At 32.8% G+C, this 25,391-nt stretch overlaps 1 protein-coding gene across 3 annotated transcripts; it reads left to right on the forward strand.

Moving 5' to 3' along the window:
• Positions 1-82: 82 nt before the first annotated feature.
• Positions 83-24,945, forward strand: LOC123711860 (amidophosphoribosyltransferase-like). Of its 3 annotated transcripts, none has more exons than XM_045664705.1 (14): positions 83-227; positions 8,823-9,016; positions 12,057-12,165; positions 14,636-14,782; positions 15,603-15,726; positions 16,553-16,683; positions 18,280-18,398; positions 18,953-18,988; positions 20,059-20,148; positions 21,208-21,366; positions 21,951-22,078; positions 22,167-22,388; positions 22,941-23,061; positions 23,896-24,945. In XM_045664705.1, exons 2-14 carry the CDS (start codon positions 8,830-8,832, stop codon positions 24,048-24,050), a joined length of 1,728 nt encoding a protein of 575 aa, XP_045520661.1. In that variant the 5' UTR covers positions 83-227; positions 8,823-8,829; the 3' UTR covers positions 24,051-24,945. The 3 variants fall into 3 exon arrangements, with proteins under 3 accessions (XP_045520661.1, XP_045520677.1, XP_045520669.1); XM_045664713.1 differs by lacking the exon at positions 83-227 and adding an exon at positions 8,294-8,451; XM_045664721.1 differs by lacking the exon at positions 18,953-18,988 and having other exon boundaries at positions 84-227.
• The last annotated feature ends 446 nt before the right edge of the window (positions 24,946-25,391 follow it).

Below are 25,391 nucleotides of genomic sequence, written 5' to 3' on the forward strand. Positions count from 1 at the left end.
TGATAAGTAAAAAAAATGTAAATTATAAAGTATCAAAGCCTTTCCTTCTTTCTAGATACAGTTGTCACTGTCAGAAGTTGCACGCGCAGATCGCAGTCAACTTTTGATTCAAATTCAAACAGAGAACGAGCCTAGTTGCAATTACAATTTGATACTTGTCGCTCCGCTACGCCTCACATTGTTTACAAAACTTGTTATTATTTGTTTGTGTTTTCCTCTTCAGATAGGTGAGTTTAATTTATTAAATTATATTTATTCGATATATAACCTGCCCGCGATCAGGTGATTTAGTGCAAAACGACTAAATTAAAAAGTTTCATAACGATCGTACATTTAGTAGGTTTTTTGGTGTGTTTTAAACTCGCAATCACTTTAAAATTGTCAATACACACACAACCCACATGGTATTAAGACCTTGAAGCATTTACCTGACTAATTTTTGTTCAAAGTTTTTTACAGTAAGAAGAAGTTTGCAAATTGTGACTGTAGATTATAAATATTAACTGCTGCTTTCAAAGAACCTAAGTTTTTATAAAAGTTTATAAATAATTTCGTAAAGCAAAACATTTTAGTGTAGATTATTGGTTTCTACAAATTAGATTTTTTGTATTAAAACACAATGCAAAATACTGCTAATCTTGTTCTGCTAAAAAATTTAATTGGCCTATTACACAAAATAAAATCCTATAGTTTATTTAAAAGTAATTGTAACTTAAATACCATTATTCAAAGTTTATACACAACTTTAAGGCCACAAGTTTTAACAAAACACTATAAATATGGTCCATTAGTTTAGCCTAAGTAATAGGGGTGAAATTTTTTAAATATTGCTGAATGGCATCTCTGCTTCATAATATGAAAAATCTGTATCAAGAATAGGTAGGTCAAGTAAATTGTAAATATTGTATATTTGATTCTTATGATTACTAATAAAGTACATTTTGGTATTTAGAATAGTGATTTATGTTTTATGGAAGAAACATTGCAAATTATGTTAAAGTTTAGTTCTTACTTTAGCTATGATGATCATTTTTTTTTAAAGAATATATCTGTATATCCAAACTAGGTTGCAGGACATGAGCTCTCTCATAGAACCAAACTTCATAGTATCTAATGTACAATACATTAATTGTTGTCAAACCATTGATATTAAAAAATATAATCTACATCAACCTTTGAACAATTCAATTTTAATTTGCAGTCAATTTAAATTTAACTCTTATCAAAATCCAATTTTATTTCATATACATTATTAAACAACAACATCATCTATGTCAATCTTTGAACAATTACATTTTAATTTACAGTCAATTCAAGTTCAACTCTTATTAATATCAAATTTTATTTCATACAAATTATTAAACAACACTATAATGATTTATGAGATTAAAAAATTAAAATTAGAGCAAAGTTTGTTCAAATACATTTATTTCATGTATGAAAATTATTATTTATGCTATGCATAGGTAATAATAGTAAAGTAAAAAAAATCTCAGTCCAGTTAAGTCCAAAAACAATTACAGATGTGTGATAATTGCTACACTCTCTACATCTTCAGTATAAAATTATAATATTATTCTAAAATGTGCAAAAAAAATTACAAAACTGTTACATTATGTAACATAATTTTTGTAACTGTTTTTTAGGTTTTTAGATATCACTCAATATAATATTTTTAATTGTGTTTATCTATGTATATGTCATTAGATGTGGGTCAAATTTTGTATAATTTTAGATAATTCACTAATCAGTTATATACGTCAATGTTTGATTAAATATCACTATTTCAATAAAGATTAAGTGTGGGGCAAATTCTACTTTTTTTAATGAGTCAAAAAGAACCACTCATATCATCACTGTAATAAATTTTAATGTTTTAAACAATATTTCATAATAAAATGTGATTTTAGTAGGGCCGTAACAACAAATTCGGATATATTAATAATGTAAAAGCTTTAAGGTTATTGATAATAGTGATGCAATAGTCTATGTAAATAAATGCTTCTTTTGCGTGTCGCAAAACGTAATAATAGCTTTATCACTATTTAATAATATCTAACGATTGATATGTTATTGGCCTATTTTCTGCGGCCTACAAGTCAATAGGTCTGCGCACAAAGATACGAGCTTTTGCTTGGATACAAGTGCTTTCTAGTAACTAATATTGATCCTAATGAGGTTTTAAATACAAATACTTCTTATTGGTGGTAAATTTTGAAAAATATTAAAACTTAATTTCCATTTTCGAACATAAAGCCACTGTTAATATCCAAAAACTAGAAGAATCGCGCCATAAATCTTAGGCTTATTTTGATGAAGAACTCATAGAAATCTATTACTATAAAATATTCACTAATGCCTGATGTCCACAGGCTATCTTTATATTAGGTCTTTACATATGAAATTGGCGTTTTGTATGGGAGGAACAAAAAGTCGAATATTTTTAAATATAATGTATTTAATTAATGAAAGTATGAACCATTGTTTTCTATGCACTTTTGCCATCTCATAGGTAGTTCATTGATCCCTTTACTAAAAAAAACAGTCGGATGGGAATCAATAAAATCTGTGAAGGCGATTTGGACTGCCCCATCAGAGTTAAATTTTTTCTCTTGCAAGAAGTTGTCCAAATTTCGAAAAAAATGGTAATCTGTTGGAGCAAGGTACGGAGGATGTCTTAGACATTCCAATTGAAGCTCTTCTTATTTGGTAGCCGTCTGTTGTGCAGTGTGTGGTCTAGTAGCAGTGGCGTGGAGCGATTGACCAGCCTAGGCTGTTTAGCCGCTAGCTTTTCCATCATGGTTTGGAATTGCTGACAATAGACATCAGCCGTAATAGTCTGGCAAGATTTGAGAAAACTGCAATGAACAATACCGGCACTAGTCAACCAAACGCTTCCAAGTTACTTTTTTGGGGTTAATTTTCGCTTGGGGCAGGATTTGGCTGGCTGGCCAGGATTCAACCATTGCGCTGAGCGATTACGATTATTGTAAAGAATCCATTTTTCATCACAGGTAATGATTCGGTTTAAAATACCTTCAATATTGTGCCGGTTCAGTAATGTAACGCAGCAGTCGACGCGCGTTTGCCGGTTTGGTTTAGTCAATTCGTGAGGTACCCACCTTTCAAGCTTTTTAATCTTCCCAATTAGCTTCAAGTGAATTAAAACAGTTTTATCACTAACACCGCAGCCTGCAGCTAACTCGGACGTGGTTTGCGATGGATCCGCTTCCACAATAGCCTTCAATACTTCATTATCAACTTGGGTCTCAGGCCGTCCACGTGGCTTGTTCTGCAGGTCGAAATTTCCAGAAGGAAAACGTTGGAACCAAAAACGAACTGTGGTTTCTTTTGCAACATGACCGTCATACACATCATTCACCCTTCGAGTCGTTTCCGCAGCACTAGTGCCACGGCGGAACTCGTACTCGTAAATAATGCGATACTTTAAGTTTTCCACAGAAAAAAATAAATGAATGACGGTCATCGAAGCACAAATACATGAGTAAATAGCTGTACAAATTTGAATTTTGAAATTCCTAACCAAAGAGGAGGTATTTGAGGTCAAAGTGGCCAGTACGACAAAACGCCAATTTCATATGTAAGGACCTAATATTAAGTTTTTAACTTAATATAAATAGGATGAATTTATCAAGTAAAAATATTTTTTATATAAATATTTAATGTTGCCAACCGAGTTTAAAGATGGGGGTAAATTTCGTTTTTAAAGTAAAAACATTTATAACAACCACATTTGGGTGTTGACTAGGTTTGAATACAATGCGTTGTTAAACACAAATCTTAAACTGAACTTTACACTCAGGATATTGGCGGGAACTATGACTTTTTGACCGTTATGTCATAATCAAATTTTTGATGTATGGAATTTCACTATGTATGTCTCAACCGTTAAACGTTTTCAATTTCCTGTAATAATTAAAATTACTAAATTAATATATATATATATATATATATATTATAAAACATTCTGAACAGAAAAAAAAACTTTTTTTGTCGAAACACAAAAACGTCTTACTTTACTTATTTTATAAAATGTGTAAATGTGTTAACGGAGTCTGTAAAAGAAGTCCTAATCAATCTAGTACCTTAGACTTGTTTTACAAATTGAATCTAGAATTAGACAGGTTTGTGGTGTTGCAACTAAACCACAAGCCACATACACTAGAAACGTAATTATATCCAAATTTCGCTTAATACGATTTTAGAACTTCGTATTGAAAAAATATAAATTTGAATAGCTTACTTATTGGAATATGAAACTATGAGCAGTGAAAGCTTTAAACGAAGAAGGCTTTTAGGCTTCGTTTAAGGCAAATTGAAAAAAAAAATTCAAACATTTTTTTAAATTTTCTATATATTAGACCTTAGGAAATTTTTATGATGTCGGTGTTCTTGGAAGAGATTTCGTTGCTTTAATTTATATATATATAGGTCTAAAATCTGTTTATAACTAAAATAAAGCCATTTTTATTACTGTATAGTTAATGAATGTTCCATTTTATTTTATACGAAGTTAGCTAAGACGTCGTATAAGTCGGATTTTCTAGCGGTCGTTGCCCCATTATGCAATTGCATGACAGACTGCTAATGATTAATTCCTACAATCGAGTACTTGTCTCGGCTAACTGCACTTGCCAACGTCCCTATTGTATTGAGAAAAATACAAGATACAAGGCCATAGAACATATAAAGTATTCGTATAGTAAAGACGCTCGACACCGCAAAAGTATACATTTTCCTTTTTATTTGTATAGCTTATGTCTGTGCCATCAGTTCTATCAAGTCAAATTTCAATTTTTTTTTTGATGATTTTAAAGTTAGCTCAAGCTACTATAACAGAACTTACACCAGAATCTCTGCTATTCAGAGACTGAGAAAGCAATACCCAGTAAGATACGAACCGATACCAATACGATAGAGAGGTTCTAGGGTGGCATTTGCATTCTACCAGGACCCTGCATTACCCTAAGCGAGTCGCTCAACCAGGTTTTTCTCATGCGCAAGAACATGCGCCGTTCTGCGACATCTCCACTGACCAAGTATTGTAGCAAAATATAATACGTTTTTGAAACATTAATCGTCATACTTAGCCCTAATCTTCTGAGTATAGTATAACTGTGTTGTCGAAGTCATTTCCGTGGAGTTAGTGTGGATTATTCCAGTATGTGTTTACAAATAGGTACATAATAATATTTGTTTACGATATTCCGGTATGATTTAATATGTATGCAGTCATAATATACTTGTATTTCACTTAATTACTGTACTAGTTTTGTATTTGCATATTTATCTACGGCTACGTTGCGAAAATTCCTAAACATGGTTTATTTGAGTGTTAATAGTCGTTTAAATTCGCCTAGAAACTAAACTAGAAAATTAAATTGCATAATTATTCATTCAATAATTTGTTGAAAACGGTACAAGTTTATTTTTAGTTTCCAAATACGATTATTTCAAGAAAGCATGTTTTGGCCATTATACAGATAAAAGTAACTGCCGTTTATCGTCTTGTTTATGATACGATACTGTGGAAATATACTATCATAATGTCAATTGATAACTGACCCCCTGCAAAGCTGATTATGACGACATAAATTAACAGATTGCGTTTCGTTAAAAATATTTGCTTGGTTTCATCAGATGAACTTGCCCCCTTAGCTATGATTGCTAAAATTATACTTTGCATTGTAAACAATAATGTGGCAAAACAAATTGTTACGTCATTAGACCATTTATTAAAATTAATGAACAATCAACATTTGTATAGACCTATATAATATAATATACAAGATATAAATTGCTGCTATAAATTAAATAGAAAGATTCCATGATCTTGCTATAATTTATGGCAACAACATTTCGTCTGTATTTGTCCGCCATTTTATAGAACATACAGAACAACAACAGAAATACTGTCCACGCTGTTAAATTTTATTCTTATTCAATACCAAGAGAGCTGGACTAGAACTAGAACTGGTGTCTATAGTTTTTAGTGAAAGGTGGAAATCCCCCGTAAGTTCCATGGTCCACCTTTTAATGCTCAAAGAGCCAGTTAAAATTTTCATAAAAACCACCCGGGTAACACTGCCGCATTATTTTCGTCGTTACAACTTTTCTCAAAACTTAGCGCCAAGTACGTCATACGTCAAAAGTCACTTGGATTTTTTTTTATTTTTTTTAAAGCGAAAACTGTTTAAACAGGTTTCATATCGTTTAAACGTTTTGCGTGACCGCATTCGTTACGGTTGGTTAAATTAGAAATTCACGAGGTATATTATTGTTAAATCATTATCACATAAAGTTATTAGTATTGGTCCTCGCTGAAAATAATAATTATGATTATTACAACATTGTAATTCAGTAGGTACCTGTAGCTTAAAAAATAATTACAAAAGATAAGTTAGTAACTTATTATTTTCCACTTGTGTTTCATTACATAATTTAATTCTGCGCTCATAGTACATACTTTTTGGTAATTATTGACTTTATTAGTGTCACGTTCCATGCGCTAAGTATTTTTATTACTAAATTAGTCTGAATCAGTGTTTCCCAATCCTTTTTTGTACCATACCACGTTAGCCTTACTAAAATTGGTATGCCCCTAGTCAACATACATAACTTTTAATTAAAAAAAAAGAGTAAATAAATGATACCTATCATATTTTTCCTTTTAAGGAAGAAATTACTTGTAAATTTTTAACGATAAGTAAAACATATAAAGAAAAACTTAAATTCTCGTTCCAAATCATTTTAATAAATTTTCGAATAACAAACAAATTGGCTCCCTGTGAGTCGTGGGTCCTATGTTGGGAAACGGTTGTCTAGATAAAAAAATCTTAACCCATTTGCCACGAGATCCAGTCCTTTGCTGTTTGTAGATTCAGTTTTGGTCACGCCAGCCCAAAACAAATATTTAGCTGTCAAAAACGCAGTTCGCATGTTTTTCAGTTGGAAGCATGAACAAATATCACTTGTGTATTCTATTAAATAATCTAATGACGTCATGTTTTTATGTAACAAAAAAAGTATATAAATTGGAATTCATTTATTACGTCGTTTTCATTATTCCAAGATTGTTAAAGGAAAGTACCACTATTATTATGATTCGGTTTAAATATTATGTTAACCTCAGCTGGATAGTGGGTGACGTCTTGCCAATAAATTCGCGTAATAATGTTATTGTGCTTTTTGAAAAACAAATGTCTTAAATCGTTTATGCTATCTATGTTTTTAATAGGAGCAAAACATAGCAGCTTTGTGTTGCTCCTATTCGGACCGAGTCACTTTCGTAAAAACTTCCCTATAGATTTACGCAGATTTTAGATATCATATGTGTGTATATTTCGCGTGTCTTGCGCATCCTTAATATTATTGCATGTGAGACGGATATATTTAGTTGCACAATCGCTAAATTCACAAGAATTGCATTATTTATAATTAGTTATAAAAACGTTTAGGTTTATGTTTTGTTTATGTTATTTTTTTAGTTTAATTATTATACACGCAAAATATTTAACGACATAGAAGGGACTACTCATATTTGGTCGTAAAAACCGATAGTCGTGACATCCGATGACGTTGTTATTAAGTACCTAATACATAGAGTTCCGCCGGTATGTTGTTCGAAAACGGTTTTGACTGTAAGTTCCCTATTGTATTAGTATTACGTTACCGTAAATATAGGAAATAATAAATCCCTCTCTATATCACTCCAGGGATGTCCGACACAACTGTAGTGTTGCAGGATCGAAATGCCCCTTCGCATAACAGAATTTAAAAAAAAAAACTGAATTTATTTATACAATTTTCAAGGGTATGGCCTAAAATGGTCCATTTCTGTTCATTTTTATATCATCCATCCAATTTGCCTGCGCGTCATATGTACGCTTAATAACCCCACATGATCGACTGTAGGTAATAGATTTCATATTGTACCTGTTGCACAGAGTACGTTGAAGTACAGTCAATAATTTTACCTAATCAAAGCAACCGTATCGTTGAAAAGAGTTTATTTGAATTTTATTTTTTTTAGAATTGAAGTTGGTAACTATTTTGAAAAACAAATGTTATAAAAACATGGTAACACTAAATAAACATAACTTAGGTGTTTAGATTTCGACAAGCGTAAACGCGTTGAATGGCCTCATTTTGAGGTCAACACGCATAATTCTTTTATAACATATTGACATCACTGACGTCACTAATGTTTTGCTTTTATGTTATTGACATTTTTGACGTAAATATAATCTCAGACGGGGGTGGATTCTCGTTAGTCTAATATCTGCCATATACGGAGAATGTTATTTGTGTTTGAAGGCCGCATTAATTGACAATCAGTGAACGTACGTTACGAATAAGACGTAGTGCCAATTAAGCAAGTTTAGTAATTGAACTAGTTCATTAGATAAATATTAAAAGTTTAAAATACAGGTAATGTTACTTAGAAGTACATATATAGAAGTGAATTTAGTTAATATCGAAATATACTAATTTGTTTCTTCAATTAAAAAAGTGGTAAAGAATTGTCAGTTAGTTATGCTTTTTTTTATTATTGTGGCAATAGTTTTAACTTTATGCCAGTTTCAAGTAAAGTAGTAGTTATGCTTTCTGTCAACAAAATGCAATCAACATCGGTGTACAACTACTATACCTTCGGGATCATTTCTTCTTTATTTAATTAGTTTTTAAATGTATAAATTCGTTGTGATAAACTTCACAGAACTACATACAATATTATATTATATTACAATATAATTAATAGTAAGTCATAATTTAAAATAAAGAGTATATATTTATTCCAGATTAAACATGGACGGTCCCTCGAGACCAAATCCATGTAGTTTGCAAAGTAGGATGGCGCCCTCCGTTGGCACGAAAATTGGCAGATTAACCATAGACGACAGACCGGAGATGTGTCAAAGTGACTGCCAGTGTGATTCGCAAGGGGAAGTGAAGATCAAAAGCAAACGGTTCGGCCGAGGTGCCGTTGAATCAGGTATTTCTTTTTAATATTCCTGACTTCGATAGGCACTGCCTTAGTAACGTCAATGTTATTATAAATGATATGAATAATCTTGCTTAATATTATAGATGCTACTTTGATCATTATTTTTATAGACAAGTGGGTCAGTCAATATCAGTATTTTATGACTGGCACACGTAATAATTTACTTGTGTCTAAATTTTTATCGGGATGGTTATCTGTATACCATCGAGTCCGTACAAAGAATGAATAATCAATGCACAACTGGAGTGCTAAGGCACGACCACTGGATTTTTTACATAGACCCCTATAGCATATCAGGCAGATCTGTGGCCAAGAAGCTCAGTAAGGGAGTGTCAAATCTCCCTGTTCTGAAAAAGGCACTTCAATTACTTAAACTAAGTCTGGTGGGCATGGCCCGCCGGGCCCAGGCGACAACGACTCCAGAAATATCCTCATGATATAAGGGCGAGTTGGAGCCCGCTGGCCGAAATCATACCAACACTGCTAACTCAAAGTTAGGATTATTTCATCTTCGCCCTTAAGTTAAAGTTCACGTCTTTTATTAAAAAGTCCTCAAGATGAAAAATTCTTGGAAACAATTGGCAGCCCACATGTTATAACTATTTAGGAATCCATCGGTTGAACACAAAGTTTTTTGTTGTTGTTCATATTGAGAAGCAAAATTTAAACGAATTCTCAATAATTTAATAATTAGTATGACTAGAAATATTTATCTGTGACAGATAAATCGATTTTGTCTTGATTGACTACATTTAAAAATTTACGTTAATATTTTGACATGCCTTAGCTGAAATTCTTAAATATTTTACAATGACCTATGTTAAATTCAAAGTCAAAAATCATTTATTCATACAGGTAACACAATGTACACTTATGAACGTCAATAAAAAAGAAATATACATTAAATGCTTCTAATTTTACATTTACTGCGAGTTCTCAAATCAAGGGCGTAGAACGGAAGAGAAGAACTGGCAATAAACTCTCCGCCAAGTTTTTTTAATTTTATTACACACCGTTTGTAAGGAGCTGCAACCATAACACCATGTTCCACATGACATCAGCAGAAGGCATGGTGAAATAGGAGCACGCACTTACATTCTCGTGGGAACAACACGCAAGTACATAGTCAAAAATAACTAACATCACCGCATACACGAATTCAAGTACAACCAGTCACCACAAGTAGGACCCGTTCACGAGTATCGCGCATGGCCAGCCATCGGCCCCCTCGCCATATTTTAGGGAGAGAGACAACACGACGCATGGATGCCACCATAAGCAATCAAATTTAAGCGACCATGACGATCCTTGAAATGTGAACTTGGCTACATAAGAAAATAATAATAATTCTTATTATACCGAAATAATTTGATACCACATGGATCACGGTTTGTTCCCACTTTACATTAAAACAGTAGTGGATGTTGACGATCGCCCCAGAGTCTGGAAATGCAGCTGAGAGATCCAGTCGTGTTACCTCTTTATACTGGAGTAATTTTTATCCAAGCACTAGGGTCGTTTAAATATTAATTTATATTATAGCAAGCAGTTTTACTTCAATGTACGATTAAAATTTATTTATTGACAACACTTGTATCTCACTAGGGATTTTGTTGAAAAAACGTATACAATTAACTTAGAATGAATTTTATGCTCTAAACTCGTTTTATGCAGCCTTATGGTTGGTGCGCTAATTTTGTCTTTATTACGAGTACTATAATTATGGAAGCTAATCTTCGTTTTAAAGGTATCTATATTTTTCCGCACATACAAAATATTCTCATAAATGTATTGACTTGCCAAAGTCAAAATATGCAATTCCTTAAACTTCCTTCGAGCTGACTCCCGTGGGGACAAACCACAGATCGCTCTTATAGTCCGCTTTTGCACTACAAACATCAATTGAATCTCAGCTGCATTACCCCACAAAATAACACTAATATGACATGATGCTATGAAAATAGCTGAAATAAACGAGCTTTACTACATCAGGACTACGCTTAATCCAACGGACACATACCTAACAAACAAATATACAGTATTTACAATATTCTAAACCTACATAGTATAATAATTAAAAACCACAAATAGAAAAGTAAAAGAAATTTAAAAAGTTTGGTCTGCGGTGTTCTTTTAATGCGGGCAGCTGTATAAATACATATTTTTATAACTTCAAAAATACTGAAACCAACGTAATTACTTTTACCGTGAATATATTTTATTCGATTCTAATAGTTTCATATTTCTCTTTTATTTATAGCTTTAATTTACCCATTTTCTTAATTTGTTAAACGTACAAACGCGAAATAATTACATAATTTACATATGTGTGTGTGTATATATATATTTAATGAGACATAATTATATAATATATATAATTACGTCTCATTTAGTTTATATGAGAAGCAAAGCAGAGAAGATGATATTTCTATATTATATTTTATATGATATTTTCCCTATTTCTTATTTATATTAATAATGAACTGTTTTTATACTTACGAACATGTTCTTATAAATGTTTATCAGTCCTTAAATATATTCATGACATTGAATTTCACTTTAATTAAAAAGACAATTATTTTCAACCAATATTAAACAAGAGGGTAGACAAGAAAGTTTCACCATCGGACTTCGAGGCCGAATATGATATTCCATATCACCTCAACGATCGTCGTTCCAGCTTTCCGGAACCAGCTGCCAACTAAAGTATTTCCGAACCAATACGATTTAGGGTTCTTGAAGAGTGTTAAAATTAAAAAAAAAAACACTCGCGAGTCCTCCGGTATTGAGTGTCCGTGAGCAGCTTTATCACTTAACATCAGACGAGCCTCCTGCCCACCCCATGTTCTATAAAAAAATATGATGATCGTTTGTTCATCACCTAAGAACGCACTTAAAACTTTGAGAGTCAATCGTGACGACACTTCGGTACTTTAGACGTATTTCCATATTTGAAATGTTTTATTTTCGCACTTATAGCGTGTTAATAAGACCGTAAGTTGACTAGCAAGTTATTTTTTTTATATAGGCTTAACACATGAGTGCGGAGTATTTGGTGCGATTGGGACGGGAGAATGGCCCACACAAGTGGACGTGGGACAGGTCATATGCTTGGGACTGGTGGCGTTGCAACACAGGTATATATGTGACTTTTATGTATAAATTATTAGGAATCTTAATAATAATAATCTTGTACTACGTAGTAGTACATACGTTTCAATTTTCGTTTAGTCCATCTTCCCTAGACAATATACATAATATGGGTTCATTTAAGCGGCGATTGAGTTGGCATCTCCGGGACTGCCGAGCCCTCCAGGTCAGGTGGGATTGTGGCCAAACGTCTGTCTAGTGTCATGCATGGAATGGACTATATGGAATTTAGTGTATGCAAGTTGGAATAAAGGGCACTGTCTGGGCACTTTTCAAAATATTCGATAGTTGAATCGGCTTCGTATTATTACTGTTGATTAAATATAGTTGTATTAACATAGTGTTTAAATCAAAATGTAATCTTCAGTAGTTGCCTCGGCGTAGGCTTCCCCTAAACCAATTATTACCAAAATGTTTTGTGCCATGCTTAGCTTTTTTAAAATTCTTATGCCCTAACAACATACATAATTTCTTTTTAAATTATTGAATTGTTGACAAAAGAAAACTTAAATTATAGGTTTCAGGAAGAAATTACTTAGATACACTAACGATAAACTGTAAGTAAAATTTCAAAACATAGTGAAAAGGCGAAATGCAAATTCTAAATAATTTAATAATTTTTTGAATAGCCCCGCTAAATAATAGAATTGCCGCCCTGTGGGGTGTGGGTCCCACGTTGGGAAACGCTGCCCTAAACCGGCCCATTTCTCACCAACCTTATCCATCCTAGCCCACATCTCTATGCAAATGTATCTCTCAATCTTCTTTTTGAACAATGGTCATATACTCCACAGATATCTATGGCTCAAACCGGTCAAAACGGAATATATATAGCCTTAACCTCTAAATCATTAAATAACGGATATAAGATAGCCAAAATTGATAATAGTGATAAAAACTGCTTAAAAGCAGTTATTTTTCTTAATTGGACCATAGCCTTGGTTTGAGACAAGGTTAAACAGTTCTTTGATGATAGGTCTTATCTAAAACGTGATTACTTTGAAGTAATTGTCGGTTGATAGCTGGGAGACTTATAGAAATTGAAATTCAGAATATATTATTCTCGCAAACCTGTATAGAATATTTTTCTTTAAATATTATAGCAATAGTTTTAACTTTATGCCAGTTTCAAGTAAAAATAATAAACTTTTTTTATATTGGCTGAATAAATCTCAAAATTTCGGTAAAACATCGCGGCAAATGTTCCTTGAGTTTTTAGACTACTTCTAAAATGTACGCTAAGAATGATCGTTTCGAAGAACAAAGCGGCTATTTAAAATATTGTTATATAGATTAAGGGTTGCAGGAGGAGGAACTAAAGGCTTGTAAATTACATATACTGATAACTATTAAAAACAGGACAGTCGTGATTTTTGTAATATTAAATAAGCTTTATTAAATTTCATAAATATTTTATATTAATTTGGACCCCAATGGGAAAAGTGCTAATTTAAGAAACTACACAATTAACTATATTTTGCCGTCTGCGCCATTGTCTTAATCCACAGATTAGATTGCCATCATCGCAATCAAATCCGTGGATAAAGACAAAATCACTTTTGGCGCGCGTGACACACTAACGCCAAAATATGAATTTGTATGAAATGGTCACGTGACAATTCGTGAGCTAATGTCATTCTCTCAACTCTTGGGCAGCATTTATTTGTATTGCGATACTTATTCGTTTAGTAGGCTAGGTAGTTAATGGTGCAGACGGCAAAATATATTAAATTGTGTAGTTTATAAAGGAGCACTTTTCCCATTGGGGTCAAAATTAATATATAATATTCATTATTTAATAACATACTGTTGTTCGTATGATTTTTGGCTGTATGAACTAAGACTTTCAAATAAAACACATATGTTAGCTGAATTCTTAAATATTATTTGAATAATATATTTTAACAAGTGTATTAAGATTTTTTTTATATCTATAAATGTGTGAAAATTTTTATGACCTTGAGATAAATAAATAACATTAAATAATTCTAATTAGCTATACGTACAGCTAAGCAAATGTGTATGTCTTATTAAGTTTCGGAAATAATAACAAGCATTATAATTCAGTGGACAGCTGGTTCCACATGAGTGGTGCGCGGCAACTGCCTTAAGACAAGTGAAAAATAATTTTCAGGGCAAATTTCTCAACTACTTATTCATGAAACTATAAATTCTTTCCATTTTTCATATATTTTGTATAGAGTCAAATATATTTTCAACAGTATAATAATTTATATGTATTTGATAGTCTAAACTTATTATAAAATAGATTCTACCCTCATTTAGTTTAATAAACACCTAATAACCAATATCTTATTGACACTGGAAGGAACTAGCGTTTAAGATACAGGCTAGGCCTAGTTTAAAAGCTAGTGCTCATAGAAGTATATTATGTTTAAGATTAACCAATATGAATATTGTAATAGTTTTTCAATAAGCGTTTGTAAATTATTCCAGAGGTCAAGAATCAGCTGGCATTGTGACGTCAGAGGGCAAAAGTGCACGAACGTTTAATTCTCACAAGGGTATGGGGCTTATCAACAATATATTTAACGATGAAGCCATGAAGAAACTTAAAGGAAATCTCGGGATTGGTCACACTAGGTTTGTTAACGTTTAATATATTTAATTTTGTCGTAACGAATCTTTATTCAAGCATGTCTGCGCGTGATTTGAAATACGATACAACAGCGTTAGCCTTTTCACTTATACTTTTTTATTTACATTTAATTAATAAACAGTCTTATTGAACCGTTTTAGTTAAATTGTACAGCTATCTCTTTTCATCACAGCTTAAATACAATTTGACAGCTAGACACTTATAGCTTACCCATAGGAAAACCTTGCCAAAGAGTTTTGCGATGACAATTATGAAATATAAATGTTACACTCTCTTGGCGTTGCGTAGAAATGTGGGGTCACTCTGCATCTTCTACTGCACCTGCTTCTTCCATGAAGTGTTCAGAGGTGTTGTTTGGATTAACACCTGCAGCTAAATTTCATCATCGGACGTTGAGGCAGTCTCATCTCGACGTCCGTGGTTCCATAACTGAGCGTTTTTTAAGGCAGTTTTTGTTGCTCACTACTCAGGTGGAACCAGTTGCCAATTAAAGTATTTCTGTAATTTGTTTCAATTCAAGTAAAAAAGCGTACCTAAGGCCGGTCAAGCACTCAGGAGCGACCTGGCATTGAGAGTTCATGGGCGGCGATATCGCTTAACATGAGGTTATCCTCCGTTTGCCCATGTTCTATAAAAAAAGAAGAAAACCACTACACAAAAACCTCTTAAATCTCTTAAATTAATTTTTTTGGAATGTGAAATTCAACTCGGGACCTGTAAAGCCTTTGTCTCTACATACTTTGTGATTTCTGACAGCTGTCAAGAAAAGATTTGTTAACACCAAATTATCTAAATTTTTGTCAGGTATTCAACCTCGGCAGCCTCGGAGGAAGTCAATTGTCAACCGTTCGTCGTTCATACAGCTCACGGAGCTTTGGCCGTCGCTCACAATGGAGAGCTTGTTAATTGCAGCAGCCTTAGGAAAATGGTATTTAGATTCCTTCCAATCGCATATAATCCGATGTGCTTACCCTGTAACATATGCGATTATTTTATATTGAAGTTGCAGAGTAATCTTGCAGGAATAAAAGTGATAATTGTTTAAGTACATTAAAATATTTGGAAATTAACAAACACCTTAAAGACTTAAAGATTAGACTTGAAGATTTAAATGGTTCGGAGACCAGAAGTGAGAACAGAAGGAATAATCATGATCCAAGTTTTATAGTATTTAATTCAGATTATACATTTTTTGGTTCCTCTTTATATTTATAATTCTATTGTATGTAACTGAACTTCTCTTAAACGGCTGAACCGATTATAATGAATTTGTTTGTATGCGTTTCGGTGGTGTCCTGGATGGTTCAGATTCACAAATCAATCCGGGTCGATATCTAAATAACTTAGATACCAGGTTATTTATTTATACAGCAAATAAACAGCTGGTATATATATATTATATAAATCTTTTGGACATGTGTTCATAATTGAACTCCTGAACGGCTGGACAGATTTTGATGAAATTGTTTGTGTCAAGTCGAGAATGATTTATATTATTAGTTTTTTTATGTAGGACGTGTGTACAGGATAACTTATGTCGGATCCGCTAGTATAAATAAATAGGGCTGATAGTTGCGTTAATTATATAAATAATATTACACTTTTGATTACGTGATTACGTGATTACGATTATTAAAACATATTTAATACGAAAGGGGAATTATTTGGAGGAAACCATAGTCAAAAATTGAGTTAAAGGTCCCAAAATATCCATAAGTTTACACAGTTCCTGTACATTTTTATTTTCTCAATAGGTCTTAGGTCGAGGAGTAGGATTGTCAACTCATTCAGACTCGGAACTCATCACACAAGCTCTCTGCCTCAACCCACCCGAAGGCGAAACTAATGGCCCTGACTGGCCTGCGAGAATCAATCATCTAATGAGGTAAAATTAAAAAGAAAACAAATTAACTAAATATCGTTATCGTCTAATAACGATTGACACATTATTTAGTGTGTTTTACGTTGTAAAACAGACCTACCAATAAAAATCCAAATGCAGATCACAATATCCCTTTATAAAGTAATTTAGTATTAATTTTGATTTATTTCGTAACAGCTAACATATATTTAATAAAAAACAATTATGCTAACATATAGTCAAGACGGAATACATAATATAAACAAAATGGTACAAATATTACAGAAGAAAAAAAGCTATTAAAAATAAAAATTATTCAATTCAATTAAACTAAGTAATACCTAATCTGTGGTGTGTGATCCTAAGGCAGGTGATTTAGTGCTCTAGATATTACAAATATTTATGTATTTATTTACACTTCGTTACCTTATATAAAAACATACATATAAAAAAGCAGGTTACATAAGTTATTAGGCATCGGGCGGCCTATCGCTAACAAACGATTTCCTCCAGCCAAAACTAATTTGGAACAACAAAAAAAAATTATATGATAATATGTATAATTAGAAATATAAAAGATAATCCAAAGGTTCATTGAGTCACAATTATTCTATATAAGTAGTAGCTAATTACGAGGAAGAAGAAAAATTATCAAAAAGAAGATTTTTAAATAAATTTAAAGATTGACCTCGTCTCATATCGATTAGTAAGGAATTCCATAGCAGGATACTTAGCACAGTAAATGATAAGTGATAGAATTCAGTTGTATGAGTAGGAGTTTCAAGAATTAGTTTGTTAAAGATTAAGCAAATTCCGCGATAGCTTGTTTAACAAGTCAAGGTTTATATTGGTCGTTGTATGTCCGGGCTGCGCCATACAAAAAGAGAGTTTTTGGCAAAGTTGGTGTTGATGTAAGTAACGTGAAATAAATAATATAGAAGTAGAACTTTTAAGGTTCCTGGGTGGGAGAAAATAATGTAATATTGTACAGTTTTATCAACCACCGGTTATCAAAGCATATACAATAATTTTAAATTTAATGTATGTATGAATAATGTCACTTATATACTTACTACATTAACAAAGAGTGCTTCCGTGTCGATTTAGGAAATGGCCTATAAAACTGAGAAAACCTGAATAAGCAAAAGCCTTGGCTCGAACAGGAATATCGCAAAATATGATATAGACATAGACATAACATTTATTACTAACAAAACACACACACAGAAAAACATAAAAAAACAATAATCAAAAAATCTAAATAAAAAAGAATAATAATAGAGAGATAACAATTTTTTTACAGAAAAAGGTTTAATTGTGTAATACGTGTGTGCTGTAATTGGCCCTGGCTCAGCATTATGCTGCTCCTCAGCACAGTTGTTCCACAGCGCTGGTCATTCTGCCAGAGACCACTACTACTACTAGATAAATAAATATTTTTGGAGAATATATAATGTATAATGTCGTTAATACATTAACAATTAAAAAGTTCGTTAATAATTTTTATCTTATTCATAAAAAGTATATTGGGCACTCTAAATCATAGAAATATTTCGTCTCTTTCTGTCCAATTGTGTTTTTGATGTGACGAAAAGGGACTGATAATCATTTTGATTCCAGATTGGCACCTCTAAGTTACTCTCTGGTAATAATGTTGAAGGACAAGATATATGCTGTCCGGGATCCTTATGGCAACCGACCACTGTGTCTCGGTAAAATCCTGCCGCTTGGCTCATCATGTAAGTGTGATGCATTGACATATGATTGGTCAAATAAAATACATGACGTTTACATTTAGATATGCTAAAAAATATTGTTATAATTATGTATCAGTGGCGCTACAACCTTTTTAGGTCTGGGCATCAGATTTCTGTACCTGTTCATGATCATTTGTTAATCTAATAGGTACATAGTAGAGCAGCCTTCTGTGCCTGACGCACGCCGACCTTTAGGTCAAGCCGGTTTCCTCACGATGTTTTCCTTCACCGTTCGAGCGAATGTTAAATGCGCACATAGATAAAAAGTCCATTGGTTCACAGTCGGTGAACGAACCTACGACCTCAGAGATAAGATCGCACGCTGAAGCCACCAGGCCAACACTGCTCTTATATATGTATCTATACAAAAAATAAAACGAATTAAAATGAGCTGAATTTCAAAAACAGTAGTTAAAATATGTGTGACAGTGATAGCATGAACTTAAAATAATGGGAATTAATTACTTGCACGAATTTGATTAAATCCGCCGTTCGGACGTGAAAAATATGATAAACTGTAATGATAACCTTTTCAGATGTCTACAAAGAATCATCAGCGCAGCATGCCGAGGGTAATGCATGAATCATTATCATTAAATTATTATGAATTATTATCATTAATTATTATATTTAATGAAACACATTATTATTTTAAAATTGCCATTTCACAAACTAATAATATAGTTGCATATGTTTATAATAATATTAGTAATAATAATCATAAGTCCATACATGTAACAAACAAAATCATTTATTCATATACGTAACACAATGTACACTTATGAATGTCAAAAAAGAAATACATATTCTTCTAATTTTACATTTACTGGCAGTTCTCAAATCAAGGCCGCAGAACTGAAGAGAAGAACTGGCCTCTATATTTAATCGCCAAGTTTTGTTTTTCACAACGTTTGTGAGGGAGCTGCAACTATTGCACCATGCTCCATGACATCCTAAGTAATTAATAATAATAAAATAAATCAAAAACAAAAACAAAAATTTGTCCTGTATTAGCAGGAGGCTTGGTGCAATAGGAGTACGCGCTTACATTCTCGTAACAACACGCCAATACTATACAATATTGTCAAAATATTATATTACTAGGATAGCTTAGAGCAATGTTTTCTAACGTGGGGAACACATAGGGGCAATGTGATTGTTAAGCTATTCGAAAATTTATTAAAATTATTTGTAATTTCAATTACTTATAACGTTTTTAAAATTTACTCACTGCGTTAACAATTCTTAACCTAAAACAAACTCTTAACTTCTCCCTGAATAATTATGAATGTGATATTGCTTAAGAATTTTAGAAAGGCTAAGGCACAAAAAGGGTTGTGACAAGTTAGAGTATATTAAATCATAAAATTAAAAACAGGAATGTTAGGGCTTCCCTACACGCCCTGACTTATAGATACAAAATCTCGAAATGCATGTATTTAAAATATGGGTTCGCTAATTAAACTTGGGCAGTTACGTGACTTATTCTACAAATATATACTAACAATGAATTTTCATTAGTACTTGTTTTTCATCAAAATATAATTTTATATTTATTCTCTATCTATTTCTGTGTTATTACTCCTATTCTATATGTTCTGTAATATAATTTAAAGGGATTTAATATATATTTTCTTTACAGTTTTATTAAATGGTTGTGCAAAGAACGGAATAGACGATAAAGCCGAGGGCTGGGTCGTGTCTTCGGAGTCCTGTGGCTTCCTATCTATTGGTAATATTATTATCTACAATTGAGTGTCCAACATTTTTTTAATACTGACCAGTACTATTTGATAATTCATATTCGAAATAAGGTTTTATTCGCTACTAATAAAACACTTATATTGTTACGAAGACGGGTCGACTACAATGTTTCTAGGTTTTTCCACTACTTAGAGAACTTTTCAGCAGGCTGTAATATGATTTCTGACCGTTTCAAGAGAGGGTCAATCACATATTAGAAAATTGTAATTTTCATAATGTTACCCTAGTTTTCAGTCAGTTTCAGAACATGTGTAGTCGATTGGTGCAGCTTTCAGGAGACCAGTTTTCAGGCGTTTTCAGGCCTAGGTATACCCCTTTGATGAAGGAATATTCTAGACCGAACTTTCTAGGTGTGAGACAAGGACGAAATGATACGAGAGAGAGAGAGAGAAGATCAGAACTTTCTCGAAACTAGACTGAGCACTCTAGAACGCCGTACGACAAGGACGGAGCAACGTGCGAAAGAGACAAAGAGTGCGGACGCTCTAGAATTGTGCAATCGCTACTCAGTAGCAAGCCCGCCTAGAAAGTTCTCGAATATTGTTTAGAATTATTCCCAGGGATATATAAGCGAGCCGAAACGCGACTAGTCGCCTTTAGTTTGGAATGCGATAACAAGAGAGAAACACCGAAGCAATAAAGTGAATACAAGTGATAAAGTACTGTGTGAAGTGTGCATAAGTGAAGTAATTAGTGACTGTGTTTTTGTGTGCTATTAGTGCATCTCTGCAATTAATTTGTGCCCATAAATTCCTCATTGATTTATCAAGAAATAAACCTTTGAAGAAATCTACGGCATTTTCTATCCGATCCCCTAGCTCGTAACAATATTATATAATTATAACGATCATATGAATCCTTCGTTCCAGACTATTATACTATATAATCTAATTTCCTTTTTGGAAAGACTCATAAAAAATTGTTTTCGTTTGATAAACTATAATTAGCCCAAACATTTATGTCGAATTTAATTATGAACTGCATTTTAATATGTCTAAAACCACTACACACTTTTTTCTTTAAATAGGTGCGCGATACGTCCGCGAAGTGTTGCCAGGTGAAATAATCGAGATGTCTCGACACGGGATTCGAACTATGGATGTAGTGGAGCGACCGGAGAGCAAGCAGCAGGCTTTCTGTATTTTCGAATACGTTTATTTCGCTCGGGCAGATAGTATTTTTGAAGGTAAACCATTTAATATTAGGATGTACAGTTATCATTTGTCCATAAAAACTTCCTATTTCTACTTACCGATAAAAAATAAAACAGTCTTAGTACACAATGTTAATTACTAAAAGTACTATTTCGTCTCTTTCTCTCACATTGGTAACGCTTTGATAGAAAGAGACTGATATACTTACTCCCTTTTAATGGAAAAGATTCCTTCAATCTTAGGTATGATAGGTACTTTTTATGTTTTAGGTTTTTTAACATATTCTGTTATATTTACCTTAGTTTTATTAAAACACATGGGGTAGATAAAATAACCACCATTTCTAAATTAATTAATTGATTAATGTTTAGGCGATTACAAAATAATATATAAAAAGTCAAAAATAATATGGGCATCAATAAGTCACAATGCGAACTGGCGCACGCACTGCTTACTTTCGTGCACGCACAGATACGCGCGAAACATTTGTGGTTACGTGCGTGTCGATAAAGTTTGAATAAATAATAATTTGAAATGCTACTACGTTATTAATATAATCAAAATTATGTGGAATTAATAAATAATATTATGTGCTACATGTAAAATAATAATACAGGTCAAATGGTGTACTCGGCGCGATTACAGTGCGGGCGTATGCTCGCTAGGGAATCTCCCATCGACGCTGACATCGTGTCCTCCGTACCAGAGTCTGGTACTGCCGCTGCGCACGGATATGCTAGACAGGTATTGTTATGACATGATATATTTTTATCCTGTTTTTTCTGTTTACCGTGTCGATTAGAACTTGAAATTATTTGCTTTAACATTGCAGTCGGGTATACCATTTATGGAGGTCCTCTGCAAGAACCGATACGTGGGTAGAACCTTCATCCAGCCCTCCACTCGCCTAAGACAACTGGGTGTTGCGAAGAAGTTTGGAGCTCTCTCGGAGAATGTCCGGGGAAAGCGAATCGTGCTTATAGACGATTCTATTGTCAGAGGAAACACAATTGGACCAATTATTAAACTGCTGAGGGATGCTGGAGCAGCTGAGGTGTGTATAAGTTTATACATTAAAGCTTTAGGAGAGATAAACCACTTCTCTTTCATCTCTATGTCTCAAATTGTGTTTACACTGTGATGAAAAGAGACGGAGTACGTTAAAATGGTGCAATTAGACGAATTTTGTTAAATTCCATTAGTAAATCTAATACATATGCCTCAAGTGTTCCTTTTTTTACTCTAAATTTACTTTGTACCAAACAAGAAATTAGTGTTCACATCTGAAATTGAAGATTTGTTCACTTTATTGATATGGTATTGTTGTATAATGCGTATTCATGACACAGATAATTCTCGTTTTACATTTCACTGCTCAAGAACGCAGATACCGAGAATGACGTCATTGATATCGGACCTATTCTGGGAAAACTAATTTCTGTTACCAATTTCGTAGCTTCTAAATACTGATGCAACGAATATAACCCATAAATCAAATACTTGAAGAATTTCCTTCGTCAGAATTTTCAGCAATTAAACTTCTCCTAAAGCTAACGATAGTATTCTTCTATAAGTCTTTAATAATCTAGATTAATTATTATTATAGGTTCACATTAGGATAGCGTCTCCCCCGCTCAAGTTCCCATGTTACATGGGAATCAATATTCCTACAAGGGAAGAACTAATTGCAAACAAGATGGACACTTTCAAGTTGGCTGAGCACGTTGGTAAGTGATTTTTGCCACACGAACGTACACATTGTACGCCGAAGCGTAGACGTATACGTTTATTCGTAAATAATTATGACGTGGAGTAGGAGAGTTGTAGCTTGAAGGAATTCAGGAGGACAAATAAGAATAAAGAAATAATTTATAACAACGCAAACGAGATTTCTCCAAAGGTTTTTGCAAGCGTAACAGTAAAAAATAAATAACAACAACACATTTACGTTACATACGATTTACTATAAAATGTTTAATTATGAAACTTAGCCTTTCCTGAGCTTTCCTTTGCTTTACAAGCTGTGTAAAGTGTAGTTACATGCGATTTCATTTGTCTAATATTATTGTGGCTATTGCCGTTCTGTTGGGTCGACAACAATCGTTGAACGCTGGCTGCACGTACGAAAAAGCAAGACTTAGTATTGTCTTATCTATATTTAGATACAGAAAATACAACTTTCTCTACAGCTGTGATACTTTTTGACATTCAACACCTTTGTCTTCAGTCACCGAGACCACGCACGCTGTAAAGCAAGCGAAACTTCGGAAAAATTATAATTATGTAAAATAATTATAAGTTTATAATAATACATAGCTTCAATCCGGTAAAAATGTGTTTTCTTTCAAAGCAAGAAAGACTTATTGTCCCGTTACGCTCATAGTACGCTTGCCCCGCATCTCTCTTCCACTCGAAGACTTAAGTTATGTTATGACGTTGTCACGTTCTAATGTCCATAAACCCACTTTACAGAAAAACATTTTTTTAACGGTCTGTTTACTCGAAAATAGTTTATAAATTTACTTTTAAAAGATATATTGAAACAAAAAATATCTTTTCAGGCGCGGACAGTCTCGAATATCTAAGCGTAGAGGGTCTGGTCAGCGCCATACATTACAATATGAAGGCGACACCCAGCGACGGCGTCGGAGGACATTGCACTGCCTGTCTTACTGGGGACTATCCGGGCGGACTGCCTGAGGACGTCGACTGGTGATAGATTTTATAAGGGGGCCCATCTGGGAACCCCAAAATATATTGACTCTTTGGGCGTTTTTTTTTTAATGTAGTGTTAGTGTCTCTAGATGTTAATACGTGGCCTCTATACGTATACGTACTCGTACGTATACTCTGTCTTTTTATGTTTTTTTTAATTATAAATAAGCATTCTGATCCTCTAGATACTAAGTATAATTTTCAGTTAAAGCGTAAAAAACACGTCTATATACAACCAAGGTGTAGCCGAAATACCAAGTTAATGTGGAATTTGTGAAACTCACCCAATAGCCAACATAATATTAATTAAATCGTAATAAAATATGGGCTTCCAACTATTTCTTATGATATTATAGAGGTTATCTATGGTTGAGAAATGATTGTTTATTGTTAAGAGTTATAAGTGACAAGCTTAAATTTGCTATTTCGTGTCGTAAAATGGGCTATACCTGTAACATGACATATTATCTTTTTCGATGCATATGATTGAAATATATAAGACGCGCCCAGTAGAACGATACAATCATACTAAATCTAAGCATATTTTAGTTTATTTCCTCAAGTGCCTTACTTGTTTTTAAGTATATTAGAGTATTTTGAGGTCGTGCTGGCTTCGACCCTAAGCGCAAAATAACTAGGTTGACAATTGTTCAATTTTATGTAATGCAATTTATGATAGAATTATATTTTTAGATCAACTTTCATAAGCAATAAAGTGCCTTTCGAATATTTTTAAGTGATCTGAATTTTGATAACATACGGACTGTAAATACATTCCAGTATAACATTCAAATGTAAAAACATTGTATTTTTATAAAATATTAGGATATTTTGATAGTTGTTTATGATTATATTAAGAAATTATTTTATTACTAATTACAAGTACAAATGTTAAATGAGTTTTATTTTGTTTCCTATAATTGTTGGACCCTGACTGGGTCTCACACTAACTGTTCCTAAACAATCAAATGGTAAAATTAAAATTGCCTAATAGCAATCTCTAATCTCCATAACTGTTCAGCATATACAAAACCGATTTCAAATCACTTGAATATGAAGAAGAAGAAGATGTTATCTAGAAACAATTCTATATCGCTAATATAGTTTTAAAAATAAAAAAAAGAATAATAAAACATTTTATTCAACTGAAAACATTAGTAATTCTTACTTTATAAATAAATTAATACTTCAATAAATAAATTAATTAATACTCCCGTTTTTTCTTCCGGAAATAAAAAAAAATCTTCAAATAAAATTAATTTTTTTTTGGAAACAATTCTATATCGCTAATATAGTTTTAAAAATAAAAAAGAATAATAAAACATTTTATTCCACTGAAAAC

The sequence above is a fragment of the Pieris brassicae genome, chromosome 1, assembly GCF_905147105.1.
Source record: "Pieris brassicae chromosome 1, ilPieBrab1.1, whole genome shotgun sequence".
Taxonomy (NCBI): domain Eukaryota; kingdom Metazoa; phylum Arthropoda; class Insecta; order Lepidoptera; family Pieridae; genus Pieris; species Pieris brassicae.